At 51.8% G+C, this 20,325-nt stretch overlaps 1 protein-coding gene across 1 annotated transcript in view; it reads left to right on the top strand.

Annotated features, from left to right (window-relative positions):
* The first annotated feature begins 1,554 nt into the window (after positions 1-1,554).
* GRIN3B (glutamate ionotropic receptor NMDA type subunit 3B) overlaps positions 1,555-20,325 on the top strand; it is a 51,317-nt gene continuing 32,546 nt past the window's right edge. The window contains exons 1-2 of the mRNA XM_060275235.1: positions 1,555-1,566; positions 3,502-4,272. Coding sequence (XP_060131218.1) covers positions 1,555-1,566; positions 3,502-4,272 — 783 coding nt within the window. The remainder of the gene's footprint in view (positions 1,567-3,501; positions 4,273-20,325) is intronic.

The raw sequence follows: 20,325 nt of genomic DNA on the forward strand, positions 1-20,325 counted from the left end.
CTCATAACAGTGTTTCGATATTTCGCCACCTTGCCCAAATCCCCTAGTGGTCCGTGAAGGGCTTCTGTGACAGTGAAGGGTAACGCAGGTTGAAAACACAATTACCTGCGTAAGCGAATTGATCTCCAAATAAAACAGGAGAGGAGGGAAGTGAAGGGGGGGCGGCATTCATCAATAGGCTGCTGAAAAGGAGGAGAACAGCGAGAGCGTTTCATCCCTGGTCATTTGACCAGCTGGCCTTCTCCGGGGTCCCATTTAATGCACAGCCCTCCTCCCCACTTCATACGCCCCCTGTGCCTGGAATTCAGAGATAGACTGCGGCTGAACAAGGAGGTTCTGCTTAGCTGTCATGGCTGATTGCCATTTGCAGACTGTTTAAAATCCTGAGTTTGGGTCTTGACCTGTTTATTGTGGGATTTGCTTTCCCTCTGTGTAAGACACAAAGGTGTGGGTAAATCAGGGAAGGGGACGGGATGTGCGTCTGCTCAAGGGCTTGTCGGACTCCAACTCCCATCAGCCTTTGCTGCCGGTCGGGATGATGGGAAACGAAGTGCAACATTATCCGGAGGTCACAGGCCCGTCCACCGAAAAGAGGCATTCCTTGCCCCAGGCAAGAAATGGAAGGGTGCCTCTCCCCCCCCTTTTTTTAGATTTGTAATTAATTTTTTTAATTAGAATTAAAAATTAATTACAATGGCTACATATAAATTCAATAAAAAAGAAAACAGCACAAAGCAATACATGGTGCAACAAATGCTTCTGTTTTAGTAGGGCTGCTACATTACCGGGATTTCAAAGATGGAATTGACCTCCAGGGGGAATGAATTTATCCTGGATCTTAGGAAAATAGTGGTTTTTTGGGGTATTTTTGTTTAAAAAACAAAAGCCCAACAACTTGGGGTTTGTTTAAAAAAGCTCAACAATTTTGGAGTCTTCCTAAAAAAGAGCATTTTAGTAGATGCATTTACTAATTTTAGAAGATGCCTTTCCTTGCAAGAGAGAGGAATGCTTCTTCCTAGATTAATGCGCATATATCTCAACTTACCAGTCTTTTGACCAGTTTTTTTTGTATATCACATGAGTTTTAAAAGTATCCTTGTGAATTTTATAAATTTTATGACTCTAAATATGAACAGGAGGCGTTTAATAAGAACACAGTTGTGTGTGGGGGGGGGTGCCCACGGCATTCTGCATATGTTCAGAGCAGCTCTTTCCACTTTTTGCAACCTGGAGCCTGAGCAAAATCTATGTGGAACCCAGCAACTTGCTTCCAGCAGTGGGCAGCCAAAGTGAAAGCGAACACCTTTCCCTCTTCTGTGGATCTCAACATTTGTTGTTCTCATAAGTGCCTGGAAACTTCCATTTCACTGTATCTGAAGAAGTGTGCATGCACACGAAAGCTCATACCAATATAAAAACTTAGTTGGTCTTTAAGGTGCTACTGAAGGAATTTTTTTATTTTACTTCGATCCAGACCAACACGGCTACCTACCTGTAATGGGAGTAACCAGGGGGGGGGGCAGGGGGCAGCCAACAAAAAACCTGGCTACGCCCATGGTACCTACGGTAATGCCCCTCTACTGACCTCTAATTAGTTAATTCGGCTAATTGCATCATAGAATCATAGAATCATAGAATCATAGAGTTGGAAGAGACCACAAGGGCCATCCAGTCCAACCCCCTGCCAAGCAGGAAACACCATCAAAGCATTCCTGACAGATGGCTGTCAAGCCTCTGCTTAAAGACCTCCAAAGAAGGAGACTCCACCACACTCCTTGGCAGCAAATTCCACTGCCGAACAGCTCTTACTGTCAGGAAGTTCTTCCTAATGTTTAGGTGGAATCTTCTTTCTTGAAGTTTGAATCCATTGCTCCGTGTCCGCTTCTCTGGAGCAGCAGAAAACAACCTTTCTCCCTCCTCTATATGACATCCTTTTATATATTTGAACATGGTTATCATATCACCCCTTAACCTTCTCTTCTCCAGGCTAAACATACCCAGCTCCCTAAGCCGTTCCTCATAAGGCATCATTTCCAGGCCTTTGACCATTTTGGTTGCCCTCTTCTGGACACGTTCCAGCTTATCAGTATCCTTCTTGAACTGTGGTGCCCAGAACTGGACACAGTACTCCAGGTGAGGTCTGACCAGAGCAGAATACAGTGGTACTATTACTTCCCTTGATCTAGATGCTATACTCCTATTGATGCAGCCCAGAATTGCATTGGCTTTTTTAGCTGCTGCATCACACTGCTGACTCATGTCAAGTTTGTGGTCTACCAAGACTCCTAGATCCTTTTCACATGTACTGCTCTCAAGCCAGGTGTCTCCCATCCTGTATTTGTGCCTTTCATTTTTTTTGCCCAAGTGTAGTACTTTACATTTCTCCTTGTTAAAATTCATCTTGTTTGCTTTGGCCCAGTTGTCTAATCTGTTAAGGTCATTCTGAAGTGTGATCCTGTCCTCTGGGGTGTTAGCCACCCCTCCCAATTTGGTGTCATCTGCAAACTTGCTCAGGATGCCCTCAAGCCCATCATCCAAGTCATTGATAAAGATGTTGAACAAGACTGGGCCCAAGACAGAACCCTGTGGCACCCCACTAGTCACTACTCTCCAGGATGAGGAGGAGCCATCAGAACCAGCCAATATTTTTAGCGGTTTTGGGTGCACATGTCCTGTGTCGGCATCACCAACCCTGCCTTCCTCTTCACTCTGTGTATGCTCAGAGATTCTTTTCCTTTTCATCTGGCACTCCCCCCCCCGCGTTTCTAAAAAAAAGTCTGGTGGGCCCCAGCCCAGCCCAAGTCTTCTCCCACCTCTGTGCTTTCTAGCACCTTCTCCGAACTTTGCACGTGCCCATAGACACACACACGCAGCCTGCTTTCCCACGGAGCTGGAGCCGAGCTCGCCCTCAACCTCGCCTCCTTTTACGATCTTTCTCAGCAGCTTCTATTCCGATCCCCTGTTCCCTGCACTCTGCACATGCTCTGTGTGACCATTCCCTTCGCATCTCCTCTCCTCTTCCTCGCTTTGCCTCATTCCTTCACCCCTTTCCCCTCTCCGCACTCTGCACATACCCAGAGCCCACCGAGCTCACGTCCCTCCTTCCCCCTGCACTCTGCACATGCTCGGCCTGCCGCATTCCCTCCAAACAGCGCCAGCGGGGCTCCTCCCTCGCCGCCTCGCCTCTCTTGCTCTCCCGCGCTCTGTGTATGCCCAGAGAGTGAGACTCCTTCCTCGCCTCGCGCCGCCTGCATCTCCTTGGACGAAACGCAACCTCTCACCTCACCTAGATGACCCTTCCAACTCTGCAATTCTAGGTTTCTGCGATTCTTCCTCGCCCGCGCTCTGTGCATGCCCAGAGGCAGGCTCTTCCTTCTCTCTGCTTCCTCGCCTCGCGCCGTCTGCATTTCCTTCGCCGAAACGCAGATGCAGCCTATATATGTGTGCTTATTATGTGCGCGTTTTCCGCCTGTGCCAACCAGCGCTTCTCCTCTCCAACAGGCTGACGGGGGTGCCATCATCTCCCAAATATCATCTTCATCCCCAGGTTGGCAGGGTCGCCCTCTGCCGCCCCTAGCGGCGCTCTCCCGCCAGAGCAGCCTCCAGCTCCGCCTGGAGAGCGAGCGAGCAGCAGCCAGAGCGCGAGAGCCGAGGCGCAGCGGCGGCAGCGGCGTTTGGATAGGGCAGGGGGGGACCTCACTTTCCCTCTGCTCCTGCTCTTTCCCTCTGCTCCTGCTCTGCCCCACTTCAGAGGCCCCTGATGGGCGGGCCCTGGGAGACCCCCTCCCGGCTGCCTCCTTAGGGGACCCCCCACCCAGCCCGGGTGGGGGGCGGGCGCAGGGGTTGCGCGCCCCTGCGCCTTGCGCGCCCTGCCCTATGGAGAGGCGCCGGGCGCTTTGCTGCTGGTGGTGCCTGTCGCTCCTGCTAGCGGGGCAGCCGGCGGCCCGGGGGCACCCGCAGCCGTGCCACATCCTGGCACGGATCGGGCACACTGTGCGCCTGGGCGCCCTGCTTCCCCGCGCAGGGGAAGCCGAAAGCCGGGCGCGCAACGCCCTAGCCCGCGCCAGCCGCACAGCAACCTCCGCGCTGCCCTACAACCTCAGCCTCGAGGTGGTCCCCGGGGCGCCCCGTCAGAGGGACCCGGCCTCGCTGGCCCGCTGGCTGTGCCAGGCGCTGGTGGTGCGCGGAGTGGCCGCCGTGCTCGCCTTCCCCGCGTCCCGCAGGGAGCTGCTCCAGTTGGACTTCGCCGCCGCCTTCCTCGAGATCCCCTTCGTCAGCATTCGGGAAGAGGAGGAGGAGGAGGAGGAGGAAGGGGAAGGAGGAGGGAGACAAAGTGCGAAGACCCCCATGCCCTTCAGGAGCCGGGTAAGGAGAAAAATACCCTCTCTTTTTTTATTTTAAAAAACCCTCTCCTGATGGAGAGCCTCCTAGGGCAAGAGCAGTCTACCAGCCAACGAGCAAGATTGACTTAGGCAGGGCTTTTTTCCAGCTGGAACTCACCAGAAACCTCTCATGTGGGCGCCATGAGTGTAGCAAGGATTTATGTTGTGGGGACAGGTTTTGTAGGCAGAACCGAGCTTTGTGAAACAATTGGTCAGTTAGTTAAGTATTTGTATTTATTTACTTGATTTAGGGGGATGCAGCTGCCCCCTGCCAACCTTGGCTATGCCTCCATTGCCATTATAAGAGAACAAGGGAGGTGTTCATGGTGAGTTCTGGCGCCTCTTTCTCTATAAAAATAGCACTGGATTTAGGGATCATGGAATTGAAGAGCTGGAAAGGGTCATCTAGTCCAACCCCCTGCAGTGCAGGAATCCTGCCCACAGATATCCTGGGCTCACATAACTGACCTTCTGGTTAGGTTCCTTGAGTGATGGACCTGGAAGGGACTTTGTGGGTCATGCGGTGCAGTGACCACCCTGCTGTGCAGAAATCGCAGCTTTGATTAGTTACGTGGTTGAACCTCCACATTCAAGGGCAGTCTACCTTGGAGAGGCCTCAGGGACAGGTAGCTAAATGTGGCTATTATTGCCCTTCAGGTGGAAGGCATCCCTCCCTGTCAGAGAGCCTGCTCACAGGATTCTGCTCACAGAATGATAGAATTGTAGAGTTGGAAGGAATCTCAAGGGCTGCCCCTTGCAGCTTTGAATGGTTGGTGTCTAGGAACATCCACAATCAGGAGCACTCTATCTTGGAGTCACCCAGGCAGCGCACAGGCTAAATGTGACTATTAATTTAAAATAAAAAAATTCCTTCAGTAGCACCTTAAAGACCAACTAAGTTTTTATTTTGGTATGAGCTTTCGTGTGCATGCACACTTCTTCAGATACAGTGAAATAGGAAATATTAATTTAAAATACTTCTCCGCCGCCTCCCATCATAAGCAAAGGCCACAGCAGGTTACAGCTACATTACGAAAGGTAATAATGTAATATGATCTATTATTTTTTATTGTCCTGAAATACTTGTTATTCTTATTACTTGCATGACTCATTAATACTGCTGTGATTGTGGCCGTCGTACCATTTCATAATGCAGTATTGTGTTCTTTTCTCATAATGCAAGAGTTATTATTACAGTATTTACATAGCTTATAATACAACTGTACTGTATTAATTGTATGTAAGGCTACACACAGGATCATAGAACTGTAGAATTCAAAGGGACCCCCATGGGTCATCTAGTCCAACCCTCTGCAATGCAGGATTCATGTCCACTCAGAATTAAGTCCCACTTGTAGCCATGGGGCTTACTCCTGAATAAGCAGGTAAAGGATTGCAGCCCAAGTGGCTGTTAATTTACATGTCTGGGGTCAATCTTACGTGAGGGTCCTGGACGGAGGGGGAGAATTGGCAAGGAATGTCTGCAGCTATTAGTTATGATTAATAATCCTTTTATTATTTCGATCCATGAGCTTCCATGTTTGGGAGAAGTCTACCTCCGAGGACCAGAGGCTGGCAAAAGGCAGCAGAGCAGGTTGCCCCTGAGTTGTGAGTACACCTGGCGAACCTCCATTGCAGGGGCAGTCTACCTCGGTTGGAGCAAAAGGACCGGGGAAGGCTGTGAGCCTCCTCCTCTATCAGCAATGTTGCCAGCAGCCTTTTCGGTCCTTCCCCTCGAGAGGTTGGCTGCATCTGAAGCTGGAAGTTCGAGAGAAATTGGTCAATCGCAAATGCCCATTTTGCACCCCTGCTAAGAGGAGGTTGTGGGTGGATAATAAGTGGTCAAGGATAATAAGCGATGGGTATTCCTTTCCCTGGTTGGCTGGACTAGATGGAGACCTCTCTTGGTATTTCTTCTTGAAGTGAATGGAAATATATAATGATGATGATGTACCCAAGGATCATCCAGTCCAGTCCTCTGCAATGCAGTAATAAAAATTAATAAATAGCAACAAACCCTGCCCTTAAAAAACACACCCTGAACCTTATTAGACTTTGCATTGCAGGGGGTTGGACTGGATGACCTTTGGGGGCACCTTCCAACACTATAACGAAACTGAGCCTCTCCATATAGACATAGTCTACCTTTGAGCACCAGCCACCGGGGACTAGGAAGGCAGCATCGCCTTTATTCCATATTGGGGTCCTTTCTGAGGACATGGATCTGTCTCCTGTTTGGAAGCAGACTTTTGGTCCTTTTGCCCCAATCCCAGCGAGGCCACACACACCCCGCCGCCCCACCCCCCCGTTCTTATTTTTGAGGGATTGATCAGCAAAGCCTCTGCATCCAGGGGTAGTCTACCCCCTGATGCTGCGGACAAAGAATTAGTGGACATCCATTTTGCATCCCACTGTTAGAGACAGGAAACTGGGGTGGGTGAAACCCTTCCCCTCCCCAGCCTGATTTTCCTTTCTCACACCTGTTCAGCTTGAACCCAATGTTGGCCCTACTCAGAGTAGACATACTGAAATGAAAGGCACTGCTTACTCGAGATGATTAATCCCAGCAAGTGAGGCACAACCCAACAGGGTGGGTTTTTAATGGTGGGTTTTACTTTTAAAGCTGTGATTGATGCAAGAGGCGTCCGATCGCCCCGCTCTGGAATAAACAGACGCAGCAGCTGAGCAGTTGTTCAATAAAAAAGAAAGAACCAAGCCTGTTGATGGGATGTCATGCTCAAAGAGGCTCTGGGCCCCAGGAGCTGTTTGTGGCTCATAAATCAATGGGAAGATAGGAAAGCAGAGGGGGTGCGTGTGGGTGTAATCCTGCTACAGTCCTCTGCCAATTCATGCTGGGAGTCAGTAATCCTCCCATTAAGCTGGTCTGTACTACAGCTATAGATACAGATACCGGAAGATTCACTGGATAGCTCAGCTGGTTACAGCACGGTGCTGAGAACGCCAAGGTTGCAGATTCGATCCCCGTACGGGGAGGCTGCATTGCAGCGGGTTCGACTAGATGACCCTCAGGGCCCCTTCCGACTCCGCGAGTCTGTGATTCTATATAGATATCCCTCCTCTGCACACATGAGCCCCTGCTGCTGCATTCCGGTGGCCCAAAGCCACCAGGAACCCCATCTGTGCCAGGATCCGGTAGCTCTTGGCCGTTCTGCGTTTAATTTTGTTTCTTAACGGGAAGGGATTTGGTAGCTCTCGGCCTGGGAAGTTGATTTATATCAGAGGAGACGGTCTAGCTCAGGGCAGAGACTCTCTGTGGGTCTCTGGCTGGGAGGGGGTGGGTCTTTCTCTGGAGACGCCTCAAACCTGGGACTTTGTGTGTGTATGTGTGCAAAGCAGGGGACCTCGCTGCTGAGCTGTGGGGCCTTTGCCCCCTAAAATGAAAAGCTGTTGGTCCTCAAGATTCTGGTTTGAACAGGGTTACCAGAAGCTCAGATCCTTGGCCCTTCAAAATTAGTGTTACCTGCACTAACTGGCAGTGTTTCAGGAAAAGAGAGGCGTTCCGAACTGAGCATGGAACCCAGGACTCTCCAGGTGCAAGGTGGTGGCCCCTCTCTGTATGTGAACAATGCCTTTCTTCCAAGGAGGCAACATTCAGAGCCTTGTTATCACAACCACCCTGAGAGATAGCTGAGGTAAAGAGAAAATAACTGCCCCCCCTCTGCCAACCAAGGTCGCCCAGTGAGCTTTGTTGACAGAAGGCAATTTGAACCCAGCACACTCTGCTTCTTCTTCCTCCACCACGCTAGCCATTGCACCACACCACCCCTGAGAGCTGAGAAGCGGCAGCTTTGCTACCGCATAGCTCAGTCTGTAGAGCATGAGGCTCTTAATCTTAGGGTTGTGGGTTCGAGTCCCACATTGGGTGAACGTTTCCTGCGTTGCAGGGGGTTGGCCTTGATGACCCTTGGGGGTCCCATCTGCCTCTACAATTCTGCAGTTCTGTGTTCTTAATACCCTGGGTCAAAACAGACCCCCCCTCCCTCTGGCAAGCAGGCCTAGTGCAAAGACTCTGTCCCTTGTTTTCCCAGTAGATGACAGCAAGGAAATCGTTCAGTGTTTTGTTTTGTTTTTGCAAAACTCAGAGGGAGCCCTCCCCTCCCCCAAAAAACACCGCTCCTTCAATGCATGGGGAGTGCAATTGCAGCGGGGATAGGGGAAGAAATTGCTAATCAATACGTGCTGGGGCACCGGGACCTTGTCACAGCAGCACCCGTCTAATGCAGCTTCTAGGGACAGCAGCGCCCGAACACCTTATGGATTTGGGGAGCAAAAGATAGCCAAATCAGGTGTAAAGACTGGGGTGGAATCTGGTTCCAGCTTTAGAAGGGGTTGGTTGTTTTGTGACACCAAACACAAGCTCAGGTCTCCTTCTCCCTCTCAGCTGCTGTTTGGAAAAATCCAGGAATTATTCCAAGATGATAAATAGTAATATCTTCCCGGGGTCGTGCCAAGATCTGGGGGCAAAGAGAGGGATTTGATTTGATTTGATTCTTTCTTTCTTTTCTGTTTGTTTCCCCTCCTTTCAATTGCGCCGTCTTGTCGCCAGGACATTAGTGATCTCAGAGAATTCCTTCCTCGTCGCTGGTTTCCTTTGGTCCAATTCCCCGCAGCCAATATAGGCAATCTGTATTTTGCTCACAGGTTCTCAATGGGGGAAGGAGGGAGAAAAAAAACCAATTCCCTCTCGGCGCAGAGGCAAAAGGCTCAATTTTAAACGGGCTTCCAAATAAACCTGAAAAAGAAAAGCACAGCCTCTTTCAAACATCACATTTTCAGTGCATGTTTCCCGGGGGGCTGGATGCAGAGAGGTGCAATCTTGTGGCATTTAAGATCACAAGAAGTCCAGCTTCCTATCTCCACAGCAGCCAGTCAGAAGCCTCAAGGGGAAGCCCACAAGCATAATAATAACAATAACAATAATTTTATTATTTATACTCCCCCCATCTGGCTGGATTGTCCCAGCCACTCTAGGCAACTTCCGACACATAATACCAAAGATTAAAACATCCCCATACAGGGCCTCCTTCAGATGTCTACTAAAAGTCATGTGTTTATCTCCTTGACATCTGATGGGAGGGCATCCCACAGGGCGGGCGCCACCACCGAGAAGGCCCTCTGCCTGGTTCCCTGTATCCTCACTTTTCGCAGTGAGGGAACTGCCAGAAGGCCCTTGGAGCTGGACCTCCATGTTTGGGCTGGACGATGGGGGTGGAGACGCTCCTTCAGGTATCCTGGGCCGAGGCCATTTAGGGCTTTCAAGGTCAGCACCAACACTGACCTTGGAAACGTACTGGGAGCCAATGTAGATCTTGCAGGACTGGTGTCACCAGCCTGGCTGCCACATTCTGGATTAGTTGTCATTTCGGAGTCACCTTCCAAGGTAGCCCCACGGAGAGCGTCCCCTTCTCCTAGTGCCCTCAATCTTTCCCAACATCAGGGTCTTTTCCAGGGAGTCTTCTCTTCTCATGAGGTGGCCAAAGTATTGGAGACTCAACTTCAGGATGTGTCCTTCCAGTGAGCACTCAGGACTGATTTCCTTCAGAATGGATAGGTTTGATCTTCTTGCAGTCCATGGGACTCTCAAGAGTCTCCTCCAGCACTAGAATTCAAAAGCATCCATTCTTCGGCGATCGGCCTTCTTTATGGTCCAGCTCTCCCTTCCATACATCACTACTGGGGAAACCATAGCTTTAACTATACGGACCTTTGTCGGCAAGGTGATGTCTCTGCTTTTTAAGATGCTGTCTAGGTTTGTCATTGCTTTTCTCCCAAGAAGCAGGCGTCTTTTAATTTCGTGACTGCTGTCACCATCTGCAGTGATCAAGGAGCCCAAGAAACTAAAACCTCTCACCGCCTCCATTTCTTCCCCTTCTATTTGCCAGGAGGTGATGGGACCAGCGTCCATGATCTTGGTTTTTTTGATGTTGAGCTTCAGACCATATTTTGCGCTCTCCTCTTTTACCCTCATTAAAAGGTTCTTTAATTCCTCCTCACTTTCTGCCATCAAGGTTGTGTCTACATGTCTACGGTATATGAATTTCTGAAGTTTGCCCAGGGAGCCAGTACATAGATACATTTATCAGTGAATTGTGACATTTGGTATTGTGCAGCAGAGGCCCTTTGAATAGATAGCAAGGACCTGTGATGAAGTGTTTTGTGGGGACAAATCACAAAAGTCACAAAAGTGATTGTGCTGATTTTGGTAGTGGGGCTGTATGTGTATGATATCTGCTGGAGGGGCAACCCCACCCCCAACCTATACATAAATTCCCGCAACAAGCGCATTGCAGTAGTCCAAGTGGGAGATAACCAGGGCATGGACCACTCTGGCAAGACAGGAAGCAGGCAGGTAGGGTCTCAGATGGAGCTGGCAGACAGCCGCCCTGGACACAGAACTGACCTGCGCCTCCATGGGCAGCGGAGAGTCCAAAATGACCCCCAGGCTGCACACCGGGTCCTTCAGGGGCACAGTTACCCCACCCAGGACCAGGGAGTCCCCCACTCCCTGTCCTCCAGAAACAGAACTTCTGCCTTGTTGGGATTCAACCTCAATCCGTTAGCTGCCATCCATGTGAGAGCAATAGTCTTCTCCCACACTTGTTTAGCACTGTTCTAAGGTAGACTGGCTCTGTTCATGCAAGCTCCATTGAGGAATCATAAGAAACGCAGAAGAGCCCTGCAGTGGGATCAGGCCAATGGGCCACTTAGTCCAGCCTCCTGTCCTCACAGAGGCCAACCAGATACCCCAAATGGGAAGTCCCCCCCCCCCCAAGCAAGACCTGAGTGCCACAAGGCAGAAGTTCTGTTTCTGGAGGACAGGGAGCCAGTGTGGTGTAGTGGTTAAGAGCAGTGGACTTGTAATCTGGTGAACCGGGTTTGATTCCCTGCTCCTCCACATGCAGCTGCTGGGTGACCTTGGGCTAGTCCAGGCATAGGCAACCTTGGCTCTCCAGATGTTTTGGAACTACAACTCCCATGATCCCTAGCTAACAGGGCCAGTGGTCAGGGATTAAGGGAGTTGTAGTTCCAAAACATCTGGAGAGCCAAGGTTGCCTATGCCTGGGCTAGTCACACTTCTCTGAAGTCTCTCAGCCCCACTCACCTCACAGAGTGTTTGTTGTGGGGGAGGAAGGGAAAGGAGAATGTTAGCCGCTTTGAGACTCCTTCGGGTAGTGATAAAGCGGGATATCAAATCCAAACTCTTCTTCTTCTTCTCCCCACTTGCCATTCTCAGCAACTTGTGCTCAGAGGTGTTGTTGTTTAGTCGTGTCCGACTCTTCGTGACCCCATGGACCATAGCACGCCAGGCACTCCTGTCTTGCACTGCCTCCCGCAGTTTGGTCAGACTCATGTTCGTAGCTTCGAGAACACTGTCCAACCATCTCGTCCTCTGTCGTCCCCTTCTCCTTGTGCCCTCCATCTTTCCCAACATCAGGGTCTTTTCCAGGGAGTCTTCTCTTCTCATGAGGTAGCCAAAGTATTGGAGCCTCAGCTTCACTGCCTCATATGCTGGAGGCAGAACATTTGGCCACCAATAGGTTCTTGCAAAGCCCCATTTGCACGGCAGGTTTAGCAGCAGCGGTGTTGTTAATTCCCCAAGATCCATCCTGCCTTCTTTGCCTTGCTCTTTAGAACGCAACAGCCATTCCTTGGACGTTGCCACACATCCATCCGTCAAGAAGCCCAGTAGGGGTTGAGGTTCCAGCTAAATAAATAAATAAAATAAAAATACATTTGGCAACTTTTCCGGAGGTTTTTTTTTTTTTACCTTGACATAGCTCCCTTCTGCCGTGAAAAATATCCTCGTTATGGAGCAGATAACTTCTGGATCCAAGGTAAACTGACATCGTAGATCTCTCTCCTGCAACAAATGAAAGATGAGTCAACACGGCCATATCTTGGCAAGGCGAGGTCTCCCATTTGCAGCGGAGAGGCTGCACAGATGAGGAGAGAGGGAAAGAGTTGGGCTGAAATAGGATAGAGGTGGCTTCAGGGCAGAGCACGGTCTATTGTGTGACACGGGGGGGGGGGGGAGTTAACTTCCCCTTGGCCTGTAGATTTCTCCATGCCTGGTCTTTGAAGGGACACTTTCCTTCTCCGAAGGAAATGCCTCTTCCCAATGGTGGCATTCTTCTAATCTCTCAAGCTTTGTTTGGCCCTGACAAAGCCACACAGCACAGGCAATATAGAATCGTAGAGTTGGAAGGGACCTGAGGCTCATCTAGTCCAACCCGCAGGAATGCAGAAAAATGCTGGCGTATTATTTATACCCCGCCCCTATGACTGGGTTGGCCCAGCCACTCTGGGCAGCTTCCAACATATAATAAAACATGAAACATTTTAAAAAACCTTCCCCATCCAGGGCTGCTTTCAGATGTCTTCTGTTTAGTTACCGTAACTCATCTCCTTGGCTCTGGGGTCGAATTTCTCCATACCTTCCAACATTTCCCCGATGGAAATAGGGACTTCCTAAGGAAAAGCAGGACATTCTGGGGTAAAATCAGAAAATGGGACAACTTCCGTAAATCCGGGACTGCCCCTGGAAAATAGGGACACTGGGGGGTCTGGCCTTGGGGAGAGGGGCAAATATATAAAAGGATGTAATATAGAGGAGAGAGAAAGGTTGTTTTCTGCTGCTCCAGAGAAGCGGACACGGAGCAATGGATTCAAACTACAAGAAAGAAGATTCCACCTAAACATTAGGAATAACTTCCTGACAGTAAGAGCTGTTCGGCAGTGGAATTTGCTACCAAGGAGTGTGGTAGAGTCTCCTTCTTTGGAGGTTTTAAAGCAGAGGCTTGACAGGCATATGTCAAGAATGCTTTGATGGTGTTTCCTGCTTGGCAGGGGGTTGGACTGGATGGCCCTTGTGGTCTCTTCCAACTCTATGATTCTATCCTTTCCCTCCACCCTCCTCTTGTGAGTGTCATTCACTGAGTTCTTTGGAAACCACCAGTTGACATCGAGGGGCCCACAATTAAAACTAGATAGCTGTGTCAATCTGCATCCTTTTGCCTCAAATTGTTACCTTGTCCTTCCCCCCTCACCCCCATTTCACTCTTTGCTAAATAAAAGCAGCCTGTGATTTACCAGGCCAGAGCCTGTCAGCAGAGAGGAAAGCGTTTGCCGAGGGTGACCCCGGGGTCCCGCTGAGTCTCTCCAAAAAGATAACCGGCTTCCATTAGTAAATAATTGCTTTGCCCACTTACGATCTCAAGGACATCCATTGCAGATGACTGCCCCAAGCCTCCTTCTCAGCAGGGTTGGAGTCGCAGCCGTATATTTATGGGGTAGCAGTGGAGTGGGGTTTGGGGAGGGGGCAGAAGATAAGATTTTGCCACATTCGCTGCTGCTGGAAAGTGTGCCATTTGGGGAGGGGGAGAGGCCGACTCCGTAGGCAGCGCGACAAGAAACTTTCTGGGAGTCTGGCTCACTTTCGAAATTTGGGGATCGGGGGCTCATTAGTGCTGCACTTTGATGGGTCTGATGTGGCCCCCAAGACCTCTCCCACGACCCTCAGAGTTCTCCCCAAGCCACACCCCCTCTCCACAGGCCACGCCTCTCACCAGTCCTGCTTTAGTGCTTTTGGAAGCCTGCAAATGTGTCCTTGAGCTCTGAAAATGCGTACCCTCCGACATTTCTCTGATGAAAATAGGGGTGTCCTATTCCATCACCACCACCCTCATTTTATTATTTATACCCAACACATCTGACTGGGTTAGTGGCAATATTTCAACAGAACCTCCACGGCCAGTCAGCGCCTACCTTTGAATCCAAGGTCCCATCCCTCCATGGTTTGTGCCATTCCCAAATGTTTCCTTTTCCTACAGAGATGGGTACCAACAGCTCCTATTTGTGTGGCATCATCTTGCAAACCAGGGAGAAAGAACAAGATGAGGCCACAAATCTCTCTTGCAGCAGAGTTGCCACCCGGAGTCTGGAGCCTGAGTTAACTTTGGAAAAGCTGCCTGGGCACTTTCCGTTTTCCGCCTGCCTCCTGTCCAAAGCAATATAAATGATGGTTGAACTCGGAGAGGAGGTTTTTATTGTGCTGTATTTTCTCTGTCTCCAGACAGTCTATATTAGAAAGTTCTGGACATGGGCAGCTGGGGCCGGTGTTTCTCCTTGGGACTTGGCTGAAACAGCAATGTCGGCCGAATGAGGAGATCTGGTGGGCTGGAGGAGGCCCACAGGGCTTCAGTCAGCTTCCACAGCCCTGTTGTAAAGCCAGGTGTTATGTACTGAGCTGAATCCTAGAACAATAGGATTCAGAAACAGCGGGAGCTACCCAATCCAACTCCAGGTGGAAGTGAATCCGCAACCTGATTGGCCTGCTGGAGCAGCCAATCAGGCGGCTGGCAGAAGTGAATCTGCTACCTGATTGGCCTGTAGGAGCAGCCAATCAGGCTGCAGGCAGAAGTCAATCCACAATATAATTGGCCCACAGGTGTAGCCCTGAAGCAGCCAATCACGCAAGGCCCATTGTGTAAATAATGTATATAAGCAGATGGTTTTGGGAAAAGAGCCATTCTTCTTCTCCTCTTCTCCTTGATGACTATGAGCTGAATAAAGAGCATGAAATTCACTCTCGACTCCGAGTACATTTCACTGGCGACGAGGATGCATCCAGGCTTCAGCTCCAGGACCCAAGGAACCCAGAATGGCAACCGACAGCAGCTTCTCGCCATTCAAACCAGCATCAGGAGACTGGGAAGGGTACGCCGCCCATTTCAACTTCCTCCTGCAAGCGAAAGAAGTCACCAACGATGCCATGAAGAGGGCGACATTCTTCAGCGTCTGTGGAGAGGAGACGTTTGAAATCGCCCGGGCTCTCCTTGCACCTAGAGATGTCGCTACCGTCTCTTACAAAACAATAATGGAACGGCTGAAGGAGCACTTCTCACCACAGCCCTCGGTGGTAGCTTGCCGAAATGCCTTCTACGCAAAGCGGCAAGCCCCGGGGGAAACCATAACTGGGTTTGTGACCTCCCTCCGCCAAGCCGCCCGGCTATGCAACTTCTCAGAGTTGGAGAACATGCTTCGTGACCGCCTCGTCGGTGGCCTGAGGGACGAGATGTTGCAACGACGCCTCTACGCCAAAAAAGACCTCACGTTCCAGATTGCTCTGGAGGAAGCCCTGGCAACCGAAGCCGCCGAGAGGTCAACGCAAGAGGCACGACCGGCCCCGCCATCCCAACCGAGGGTCTACCACGAAGACCTCACCGACGAATCCGAATCTGGCAGGGAGGAAGTACACCGAGTACAGCGGCGCACTCAAGCAGCACACACACCACAGCAGCCTCGACGAGAAGGAGGGAACTGTGCAAGCTGCGGGGAGAACCACGAGAGGAGGACCTGTCGTTTCCGCAACGCAGAGTGCAGGCAGTGCAGAAAATTGGGACACATCGCCCGGGTGTGTCGGGCTCGACTCACCCGTCGACAAGCATCAGATGACCGACCCAGGAGTCCCAGGTCACACGGCACCATGCACCAAGGCAACTCGACGGAGATCACGGACTACCAGGTATTCCAGTTGCCCCATCCCAGCACAGAGAAAATTTATATAGAGGTACAGATAGAGGGAGCCCCATGCCGCATGGAGCTGGACACGGGTTCAACTCTATCCATAATCTCGGCCCGAACATTAAGGGAACTGTGCCCTAATGGGGGTCCCAAACTAAGGCCGGCCCCATTCACCCTCCGGGACTTCCAGAAACGTAAGGTCCCTACAATGGGGGTGGGGACCTTCAGGGTGCAATATCGAGGGCGAAAGCAACAATTGGACTTGCTGGTAGTTAAGGGCCCCTACGTTAGCTTACTGGGACTGGCATGGTTTGGACCTCTGGGGCTAGCCGTTACCGGGGTGAACCGCACTAGCTTACAAGTGGACGTGGACGCCATATGCAAAGAGTTTCCAGGGGTTTTCGATGGGGCATTGGGACGATATACAGGACCCCCCATTGCCCTACAGCTAGACCCCGCTGTACGACCCATCAGGCACAAGGCCCGCCGGGTCCCGTTCGCCCTGAAACCCCGCATAGACGAGGAATTGGACCGACTCGTGGAGCAAGGAGTGCTGGAGCCGGTGCCCAACGCCCCCTGGGAAACTCCAATTGTCACACCCGTCAAGCCTAACGGTTCGGTCCGCATCTGTGCAGACTACAAATGCACCATAAACAAGGCTCTCACGGCCCATGCATACCCAGTGCCAGTGGTCAGCCATGTCCTCGCCACCCTGGCTGGGTCAAAAATCTTTGGCAAACTGGACTTGGCCCAAGCGTATCAACAGTTGCCTGTGGACGAAGCCACAGCAGAGGCTCAGACGATTGTGACGCACAGAGGGGCATTCAGAGTAAAGCGGCTGCAATTTGGCGTTAGCGTGGCACCAGGCATATTCCAGAATCTAATGGACTCTCTCCTTAAAGGGATTCCTGGCGTCACCCCCTTCTTCGATGATGTACTGATCGCCGGGCCCACACCAGAGGAATTTGAGGACCGCCTCCGCTCCGTCCTGCACCGTTTCCAGACGGCGGGCCTCAAGGTGAAGCGGGAAAAGTGTTTACTGGGAGTGCCGCAGGTGGACTTTCTGGGATTTAAGGTGGACGCAGAAGGGGTCCATCCAACCGGTGACAAGGTACGGGCCATTTGTGAGGCCCCAGCGCCCAAGAGCAAGCCCGAACTTCAGTCATTCTTGGGACTATTGAACTTTTACCATGCCTTTCTTCCGCATAAGGCAGCGGTAGCGGAGCCCCTACACAGACTCCTAGATAAAAGGGCCCCTTGGGTGTGGGGCCAGCGACAAAGGGCCGCATTCCAGGCAGTCAAGGACTTGCTCGTCTCGAACTCGGTCTTGGCACACTTCGACGAGAGGCTGCCAGTGGTGCTGGCATGCGACGCCTCTCCCTATGGCATCGGCGCTGTCCTGGGACACCAACTCCCGGATGGAAGAGAGGTGCCGGTGGCATACTTCTCCCAGACGCTTGCTGCAGCCGAACGAAACTACTCACAGATTGACAAGGAGGGTCTGGCAATCGTGAAGGGCGTAAAAAAATTCCATGATTTCTTGTACGGGCGGCCCTTTACCATAGTGACTGACCACAAGCCGTTGCTTGGCCTGTTTGCCCCCGAGAAGCAGACCCCCCAAGTGTTGTCTCCACGTGTCCTCAGGTGGTCAATTTTCCTTGCCGGCTACCAGTATGCACTAATCCACCGCCCTGGGAAGGCGATGGGCCACGCAGACGCCCTCAGCAGGCTACCACTACCAGAAACAGTCCCCGACCCAGCGCCTGCGCAAGAGGTTATGACCCTGGAGCTGCTTCCCGACCGACCCATTCAGGCATAAGAAGTTGCGCACCATTCCACAAAAGATAGGGTCATCTCCCGGGTCCTGGACTGGGTGTGGCGAGGATGGCCCAGCAGCAGCCCCGGGCCAGAATTCGCTGGCTACACAAACCGCAAACATGAACTGTCGGCCCACAAGGGGTGCCTGTTATGGGGAAGCAGGGTTGTTGTTCCCCAGCCCCTCCGCAAAAGGGTCCTCACAGCCCTACACGAGACACACCCAGGGGTAGTGAGGATGAAGGCCCTTGCCAGGAGTTATGTGTGGTGGCCGGGGATTGACAGAGAGATAGAGGCCTGGGTCCAACACTGCCAGACCTGCCAAGAATCCCGCCCGGATCCCCCAAGGGCCCCAGTCCAGCCCTGGGAGTCCGCCCGACATCCATGGTCACGCTTGCACGTGGACTTCGCTGGCCCCTTCCAGGGAAAAACATTCTTCATAGTGGTGGATTCCTACACCAAATGGCTGGAGGTCGCACTGGTACCGTCCACTTCTACGGCGGCAGCCATCCGGGTACTACGTAAGCTTTTTGCAACCCACGGGCTCCCTGACACCCTCGTCTCGGACAATGGAACCGCATTCACGTCAGAGGAGTTCCAGACCTTCACAGCGCAGAACGCCATCCGCCACATCCGCTCAGCACCATTCCACCCTGCCACCAATGGCCAAGCGGAGCGCATGGTGCGGACCACCAAGGACAGCCTCCGCCGCATGACACAAGGGGACTGGGAATACCGCCTTGCCGCATTTCTTCTAGCACAGCACAGCACCCCAAGCACAACGACGGGCCGGAGCCCAGCTGAACTACTAATGGGCCGGCGCCTTGCAACTAGACTGGACCGACTTCACCCCGACAGAGCTCAGGATGAGGTAGTGGTGGGGAAAGGCAGGAACCCCCGGACATTTGTGGCCCAGGACGCAGTGTACGCAAAGAATTTTGGGGCAGGCCCAGCATGGGTACCCGCCACAGTCACCAAGGTGACCGGTCCCGTGTTGTACGAGGTACTAACGGAAGGGGGGCAATGTTGGCGCCGCCACTGCGACCAGCTACGGCGACGATTCCCAGGAGGAACCCGGGAGGAGAGCGGGACAGAGGGGTCCCAAGGGGACAGCAGGGCAGTGAGGCCTGTAGAGCGAGAGGGGTGGGCAGGGGAAGCAGAAGCAGTAGGCACAGAGGGGCGCCCCGAGGCTGGAAGGACACCGGAACCAGAGCCACAACCTAGTGGTTCAGTGGCGCCAGACCACACAGCCCCGGCACAGCCAGCAGCCTCGGAACACGAGCCAGAACCAGAACCCCTGACCAAGGAACACCCCAGGCCACAACGCACACGGAGGCGGCCAGCAGACCTTGGGGACTACGAATGCAACTTCCCGGGCAGGACTGGAACTTAGAGGGGAGGGGTGTTATGTACTGAGCTGAATCCTAGAACAATAGGATTCAGAAACAGCGGGAGCTACCCAATCCAACTCCAGGTGGAAGTGAATCCGCAACCTGATTGGCCTGCTGGAGCAGCCAATCAGGCGGCTGGCAGAAGTGAATCTGCTACCTGATTGGCCTGTAGGAGCAGCCAATCAGGCTGCAGGCAGAAGTCAATCCACAATATAATTGGCCCACAGGTGTAGCCCTGAAGCAGCCAATCACGCAAGGCCCATTGTGTAAATAATGTATATAAGCAGATGGTTTTGGGAAAAGAGCCATTCTTCTTCTCCTCTTCTCCTTGATGACTATGAGCTGAATAAAGAGCATGAAATTCACTCTCGACTCCGAGTACATTTCACCAGGATAGCTCAGTCAGTAGAGCATCAGACTTTTAATCTCAAGGTCATGGGTTCGAGCCCCATGTTGGGCAAAGTGGGTTCAAATAGATGGCCCTTGTGGCCCCTTCCAACTCCACAATTCTATGAGGACCTTGTCCATATCCTCGGAGCTCTAACTCCCCTCTGCCCCAGCCAGACTGCATGTCCAATAGTCAATGAAAATGGGAGTGAAGTTCAGCAATATCTGGGGGTTGTTAGATCTGGTTCCCCCCTCTCTGATCCGAGCAGCAGCACTGCCATTTCTCCAAGGAAAATACAGGTGTCCTATTCCATGGTAACGATGATGATAATAATTGGTCCAGTATACTTGAAGGAGCATCTCCTCCCCCATCGTTCTACCCGGACACTGAGGTCCAGCGCCGAGGGCCTTCTGGCAGTTCCCTTGCTACGAGAAGCCAAGTTGGAGGGAACTAGGCAGAGGGCCTTCTCGTTGGTGGCACCCACCCTGTGGAATGCCCTCCCACCAGAGGTCAAAGAGAACAACAATTACCAGACCTTTAGAAGGCAGCTTAAGGCAGCCCTGTTTAGGGAAGCTTTTAATGTTTGATGGATTTCTGTATTTTGGTGTTTTGTTGGAAGCCGCCCAGAGTGGCTGGGGGATCCCGGCCAGATGGGCGGGGTATAAATAATAAATTATTATTATTATTATTATTATTATTATTATTATTATTATTATTATTATACACTGCTTATCTGACTGGGTTGCCCCAGCCACTCTGGGTTTGCTTCCAACCAGGGCCGTCTTAAGAATATCTGGCACCGTGG

Source organism: Zootoca vivipara, chromosome 6 (genome assembly GCF_963506605.1).
Source record: "Zootoca vivipara chromosome 6, rZooViv1.1, whole genome shotgun sequence".
NCBI lineage: Eukaryota > Metazoa > Chordata > Lepidosauria > Squamata > Lacertidae > Zootoca > Zootoca vivipara.